This window comes from Ostrea edulis, chromosome 10, assembly GCF_947568905.1.
Source record: "Ostrea edulis chromosome 10, xbOstEdul1.1, whole genome shotgun sequence".
NCBI lineage: Eukaryota > Metazoa > Mollusca > Bivalvia > Ostreida > Ostreidae > Ostrea > Ostrea edulis.
The window spans coordinates 25,004,472-25,012,150 of NC_079173.1; the positions used below are offsets into that span (position 1 = coordinate 25,004,472).

Genomic DNA, 7,679 nt, shown 5'->3' on the forward strand with positions numbered 1-7,679 from the left:
AATCAGTTTGTCCATCCATCTTTCAACTTTTTTTTTTTTATATGCATTGCCATCAAAGTTTTTTTATAACTATATATGCATGGGTACATACTTTATGTGCAGAGTATTTAAATGAATGATGGTTGGAGGAAGACACTCTAAAAATTTAGCACACAAAGGTGAAGGTCACAAGAACAGGTGACCCCAGTATGGGTGGATGAGGACTGTCTGCTTGATACAGTGTAGTTTTTGAAGATTTTCCAATTTTTACGTTAAAAAAAAAATATATGAGAATGTGAGCATTTTTCATCTTCCTAATTATTCTCCCTTATCTCCTTGGTTTCTTCAGTTCTAAGTTTTCAGCTTTCAAATTTTATAAGGATATGTTTCTATTTATAGCTTGTGATTCAGTCCACTGTCAGGCATTGGTCAAACCTCCCATGATGCCCGGTGAAGTTGCCCGCATCGTGAAGACAGCTGATGGCTGCTGCGATAAGTACGAGGTGATGTGTAAACCTGAGACGTGTACCATTCAGCCTCACACCTGTACTCCGCCCCAGCTAATGAAGAATGTCAACCCAGGGGAGTGCTGCCCAACGTTCAGATGTGGTAGGTATCTCTCAGGTCAGACAGAGAGAGAGAGAGAGAGATGGTAGGGATAAATGAAGATGGGAAGTGTGAAGGAGCAAAGATAATAGAAAGATGGGGATGTGAGAAAGAGGGTGGGGGTGAGTGAGAGGAAGGGTGGGGGTGAGTTAGTTAGAGCATTTCCACAAACAGCTTCAATTTTCTTTTTGTTGAATGATAAACTTATTATGCTTGTTTGTAGTAATAAATTAATATGTTTTTCAGACAAAAATTTTCGGGATTTTGGCAAATGATCCTTGAACTTAGATACATTTATTCCTCAAGAAATTCAAGATTTCACAAACTTTCTGAAATCATAAAAACTCACTCTTTTGATGTACATTGCCAACCTCTGATATGTCATATTTTGTTTTTTAGACACATGTAGGTTTGTTTATCGTAATTAATGCAGAGCCATGGGTTTTTTTAATTGCTTTATGTTTTGGATTCATATTGTTAACATTTCATGTACGGTGTCTTATAAGATTCATATTGTCAATATTTCATATATGGTGCCTTATAAGATTTATAATTTTGGTTTTTAGAATGCCCAGCTGTCTGCCCCACCCCAGTGAAACCAACATGTGAAGCTGTAAGTTTACCGAGTCAGAAGGGAACCAGTTTAATCGTTTATTAAGGATATGTATATCACACAGGAAAAAATTGTGATGAGTGGAAAGTGGAGGATAATTATTTGAAATAAAAATCTTTAGAATTTGACTTTATTTAGTCCAAGACAAAAATTTTCATTTTAGTAGAAATTAAACGGGAAAATAATGAAAAGCGCAGACTCACGCTCGTAATCTACAGATTAGCAGGTTTACATGGTGACACACTCAGATAAATCTGCTAGGCAGTGACACTTAAAAAGAATGAAAACATATTGTCGATATTTATTTTAACATTTTAATGTAATTGTCAAAAGGAATTGGGCAATATGACGATGTGTTATTTAACATTCAGGATGTTTTACCATCCTTAAAGGGTAGAATAACTGTTACAACAAATTGTCTCAATTTTTCAAAACAGCGAGAAGTCCATCAAAAATTAAATCTGAAATGTATTCTTTGTTCTTTTAAATTTCATCATCTGTTCCGTTACCTCAATGTATAAAAGTGTAAGGCTGGTAATCTGTAGATTGCTCATTCAAGTATCGTAGTTTAATTTTTTTCTTGGTTTTGCTCAAGAATTGCAATTTTTTGCTAGACAAAGGAAAAAATTTCTATTTCGAACACCTTAACACTTTATTACATACATGTACATCCTATAGTTTTCATTCTTGAGAGCTTTGACTTTAGTTTTACACCTCGTTCAGTAATTCTTCTCCATTATTCATTCAAGTTTCAACTGCATGACTTTGTATAATCATAAATCTTTTAGAAATACTATTACAAACAATCATTAGTAGAAAATCAGACAAAACAGAATTCTATAAACTCTGTAATAACTGTATACATCTATCAGTACATTGTAATTCATTGAGTCTTCTTTGGATCAGGACTTTCTAAAAGTAACATTGAAATGATTTTCAGGGGAAAGTTGCGGTCGCTGTGGATACCACTTGCAGTTGTACAAGTTACACGTGCGGTGAGTTCTCCATTGCAAGAAATTTCAACAACCTCAATCTATGAAACAATCTTGATTCACAATATTATGAAAAGTCCATGAATTGGTTCATTTTGATAATGTGTCAAACTTAAGGGGCTCATATTTTCTCCATAGTTGAGATCAAAAGAAATGTTTGTGTGTCAGTGCGTACAGTAATTAAAACCTGTCTGTATCAGACAAGTAAATTGAAACCCACACTGAACAGGTGCACGAATACCATGGATATGTCAAAGTGATTCGGAAGTCCCAACCATTTATTCTTTATTAGTATTTTACCCTCGATATCTCGGATATCTCCATGTATTTTCTCGGCTTTATCGAGTTCGGGATAACGAGGTTTGACTGTATATCATTAGTGGATTGACCTGTGGTTTTTGTTTTCAGTGAGTCGTGTCACCTTGGACTATGGACCACCAAAGTGCTGGTATCGACATTCGAATGGCACCAACCTATCCTTCAAGGTACACCATTTGTGTGTGTTTAGAGATTTACAGTTAAATGGTCAGAAAGACTAGGAGATTGAAGTAAAAAATGAAAACTCCGAATAGTATTTAAGACTGAACATTACATAGTAGGGGTCACTTTTGACCTGTGCATAGTAACTGTAAGTATATACGTGTAATTGATCAGTATGTAATAGGAAGGGAGAAAATGCAATGGACCAGACTGGGATTCAAACCCAGGCCCCCTGAATCTAGTCAGGTGCTCTACCAACTGAGCTAACTGGCCACAGGCGATCGAACACGTGTGATTGCTATATGCTTTCCCAATTCTTAAAATTTCTTTGCCCTCAAAGACACACAACCCAGATTCTTTTTGCCCCTGGAAGGACTTTCACCTGCATGTCCAGGGGTGGTCAACAGCACCAAATGTGACATAGGAAAGGAGAAAATGCAATGAACCAGGCCAGGATTCAAATCCGGCCACCCTGAATCTCCAGTCAGGTGCTCTACCAAATGAGCTATCTGGCCACCAGCGATCAAACCCATCTGACCGCTACAAGTATATAGTAGGGGTCAGTGTTAAACCACACATGGATATTTGATTTTATAAAGTTGATTTCTTTTCACAATATGCAACAGACACTTGAACATTGGTTGATTGATTGAATATTGTTTAACGTCCATCTCAAGAATTTTTCACTCAATGACATATGAAGACATCACCATTGCTGGTGAAGAGCTGCAAATTTTGGCCTATGCTCGGCACTTACAGCCTTTGAGCAGGGGGGATCTTTATCGTGACACCGAGCCCCATTTTATTGTCTTCAATACGACAAGCAAGAGGGACTAAGGACCTATTCTAACCCGGATCCCCATGGACCTTGAACTTTGACATTGATGTGTTTTAAAGCTATAGTGAGATTATCTTACTGTAGATATAAAACATTGCATGGTCTGACTATTTTACTTGTAGGTGAATGAGACGTGGAATGAGGGAGCCTGCAAATCATGTATGTGTGAGAGTCGAACGGAAGTAACCGTGGAAACTGTGTGTCACACCGAGAGGTGTAAAGACTGCCCTCTGGTGAGTATTAAAGTAGAGAGATGTGTGAGAGTGGAACGGGAGTAACCGTGGAAACTGTGTGCCACTCCTAAAGGTGTAAAGACTGCCCTCTGGTGAGTAGCGAGATGTGTGAGAGTGGAACGAAAGTAACTATGGAATGTGTGCGTCACACTGAGAGGTGTAATTAAGCCTGCCCTCTGGTGAGTATTAAACAAAGATAAACATGTACGAGTGGAATAGGAGGGACCATTACCCTTTGGTAAGTGTTAAACAAGGGAGATAAACGTGTATGAGAGTTGAATGGAATGAGAAGTGAAAGGCCTGCCACTTGGTGAGTGTTTATAGAAACAAAAGCCTGCTACCTGGTGAGTGGTATAGAAATGAAAGAAGTGGTATACAAGGGAGGGAAATGCGAGTGTAAAACACAGAAATATGTGAAGCTTGCTAGCTCTCTTTGGTGGGGAAAACGGATAAATGTGGTACAAATTTTGGATTCTGACAGTTTATCATGCATGTTTGATATCACACAATGTCATTCTATTTCTTTGTATACACAATGTCATTCTATTTCTTTGTATAGGGTTCAACATTAGACCACAGTGACCCCAACAGCTGCTGTGGAACTTGTAAAGAAACAGGCTGTGTAGTGAATGGACATGTGTATCGGGTGAGTAGATCAGTCAATGTAACCTAAGACAGGAGAAGGTTTGGTCTGTGTAGTGATTGGACAGATTATATGATTGAACAATTTCAAGCTTTCTGATTGGCTGAGATCCAATAAACTAGACAATATAGAATATATTATATTCAACTTCATGTGCCCTTAATGTGAATATAACATTTGATTTTTCCAACATTGTACCAAAACTAAATTGGAAATTCCAAAATTGATATTTTTGACTATCCATTGAAAACTTGAGTTTTTAATCACTTTCAAATATTAAGCCAAGTGCACTCTAGGTATAAACAAAGATGGCTGACTAGATCTCATTTTTTTAAGCTATAGCTAGTACCCGGTTTCGATGGTTTAAGTATTCAGTCGTTTAGTAAACAAAAACGCACAGGACTAAGTCTTGCAATCTTAAGCTAAAACAAAGAGGGCTAACCATGTATTATTTTGTGTATTAGGTAGTTTCAATGTTTTCAATTATTCATATGATAAAACAATTACATTTTCTTGGTCACTACAATGCTTTAGCTATCCTCTAGGTACAATATTCACCTCATCCTTTGTGAATATTGAACTACTAGGGAATCTAAAGGATCAATGTTAACCTAAACAAAAATGTCAATAATTGTCTAATGTAACATAAAATGGAAGGGTCAGGCTGTTTTATGAAGAGACATGTATCAGACAACTATCACTCCATGCCTAGCGAAACTAGCTTAGTTTGTACAAAATTAGAGAAATAATCAATTTTATAATTGTAAATCTGTAATAAGAAGAATGAACTATGAATCAAATTTTTTTTATACATGTACATACATTCTTTGTCAACATTATCTTAGTTAAGCATTTGACATATATCATAAGAGTTTTTGTTGACGTATCGTATAGCACTGATGTGATGTCTGTATTTCTGTAGGACGGAGAGTCTATTCCTGGAGCCATGAAATGCTACACGAAGACATGTTCAGCTAGTGCGTTTGGCTTCCTTATAAAGGAGACACAGATACAGTGTTCTAGGGACAATCTCCCAGCATGCCAAGGGGTAGGCATTGCCATTTTGGATTCAAAATCTTGTATTAACAATCTTCAAAGTGTTTTTGTACCTCCACCCCCTCCCCACCCCACAGTGGGTGCGGTAGATTTTCTTTTTCTGTCTGTCCTCTTTGTCCTCAACTCCATACATATGTACTGTGGAGTTAGATTTCAAGGGGGGCTCAATTTTTGTGGATTTTGTGGTTAACCTTACTCCACGAATTTCAAACCACAGTGTAATACACAACCTACATAATGTTTCAATGTACAGAAACCGTATATACGAATTTACATCCCAACCAAACTGTTCAACTTCAACAATCCACAAAAATTAGTCTCCATCAATTTACAAACTTGCATCCCAACCAAACTGTTCAACTTCAACAATCCACAAAAATTAGTCTCTCTCAGTGAAATGATTCCACAGTAATGACTCTGCAAGATAAGACTTCATACTTGGTAAACTGAGAGGTCAAGGTCAAAGTTTTGTGATAGAAAACATTAGAGGTCATGAATCAAAGTAAAGGTCAAGTTTTACACAGTTGAATCTGGCTGTGGTCGGAGGTATAGTGTTTCTCAAAAAAATCTTTTTGATATATTGATTGATATATACAAATGTATGTATATACATGTATATATATTTGTATATATCTGTGTGTGTGTGTGTGTGTTCAATACATGTAGCTGCTGAAGTATTTGGTACAATGCAAAACTTTGTTTTAGTTTAATTATTTTTTTTTACACACAGAACACAACAGAGTATGACCAGACAGGATGCTGTCCCACCTGTGTTCTTAAACGTAAGTTTTATTTATTTTTTTAAATTCACCTATATGTTCTAAAAATAAGTTTTATACTTTAAAAATCCACCTGTTTCCTAAAACACAAGTTTTGTATTTTGAGGTTACCCCAAGTCACTCGCTATTGGTATATGTCTGTCGTCATGCATTTACAATTGAAAATTTTCAATTTCTTATTCATAAATACTATTCCAATTCTTTTCAAATTTGGTATAAAGCACTTTAGGACAAGGGGGATGTAAATTTTGGGACTCCTTAGGGGTGGGGCAAAAACTGTCAAAAATTGACCAATTTTCAAAAATCTTCTACTCTACTCAACTCCACAATCATCTGTAAGAAAAATTAAATGCAAGGAGCAACTACGAGTCATGGAGCAACTACGAGTCATGTATCACTAAGTGTGTCTGTTAAATAGCCTTGTCATCATCCTATAAAATCATTTTGTTGATTATGGAAATTATCCTCAAAGACTTTCACCTGTCTTTTGATGTTTTATAAATAATATGATCTCGTACATGATGTTATGTTGCTTTTTTTTCCAGCCACAAGTTCAAACTTAGTTGCTGTCCATTCCAACAGTTGCTTAACCTGTCAGCCTGTTCGTCAGTTCGGAAATGACGCATTAAGTATTGGATATTTCACTCTCACTGACGGTGATGTCAAGTGTCAAAACAAAGAACCTATACTTGATCTCATGCAGTGCTCGGGACACTGCGAATCGCAGGCCACATACACCACAGTAATGAAAGGGTTCACCAATAAATGCAACTGTTGCCAGCCAACTCGAACTGTCACTAGGACTACTAATCTCACGTGTACAGACGGCTCCACTAGAACCAAATCGTACACCGTTCCCGAGGTGTGCGGATGTAGGGCATGTTCTGGTGGATCCTGATTGGACGATTAAATTCACTTCAGCGCAGTTTTCAACCAGTGTAGATAACTTTTTTACTTGTAGACATGTTTAACAAATTTATTATTGAATTTATCATGGCGAGTATATCGTATGTGTCATTTTGTTGTTGTTTACCTTAAATCTCATGTTATTCAAATAAATGCAACTGTTACAAACTGTACACTGTTGTAAATCTACGAAGGAATTTAATGGCTGCTACTGGTATATAGTACACGACCTATTCCAAAATCTAGAGACACGGATTACTGCAGATGTACATATTCGGTAATATAGAGACTAGAAGCCATAGCTGTACATGTACACATTCTGAAATATAGCGACTAGAAGCCATGTCTGTACATGTACACATTCTGAAATATAGAGATTAGAAGTCATGTCTGTACATGTACACATTCTGAAATATAGAGACTAGAAGCCATGGCTGTACAAATTCTGAAATATGGAGACTAGAAGCCATGGCTGGCTGTACACATCTAACTCAGATGAAGTCGCAACTTTTAAGAGAACTGAACAATGACGCAAGAATCCAGAGTGCTTGGCA

The 7,679-nt window shown here is 36.8% G+C and overlaps 1 protein-coding gene across 2 annotated transcripts in view; it reads left to right on the forward strand.

The window, feature by feature from the left end:
• Positions 1–7,294, forward strand: part of LOC125665609 (uncharacterized) — an 87,280-nt gene extending 79,986 nt beyond the window's left edge. For both annotated transcript variants that reach the window (XM_048898331.2, XM_056152338.1), the window contains 9 exons: positions 379–588; positions 1,152–1,198; positions 2,139–2,193; positions 2,599–2,675; positions 3,631–3,741; positions 4,301–4,387; positions 5,307–5,432; positions 6,171–6,222; positions 6,765–7,294. In XM_048898331.2, coding sequence (XP_048754288.2) covers positions 379–588; positions 1,152–1,198; positions 2,139–2,193; positions 2,599–2,675; positions 3,631–3,741; positions 4,301–4,387; positions 5,307–5,432; positions 6,171–6,222; positions 6,765–7,117 — 1,118 coding nt within the window. In that variant the 3' untranslated portion in view covers positions 7,118–7,294. The remainder of the gene's footprint in view (positions 1–378; positions 589–1,151; positions 1,199–2,138; positions 2,194–2,598; positions 2,676–3,630; positions 3,742–4,300; positions 4,388–5,306; positions 5,433–6,170; positions 6,223–6,764) is intronic.
• The last annotated feature ends 385 nt before the right edge of the window (positions 7,295–7,679 follow it).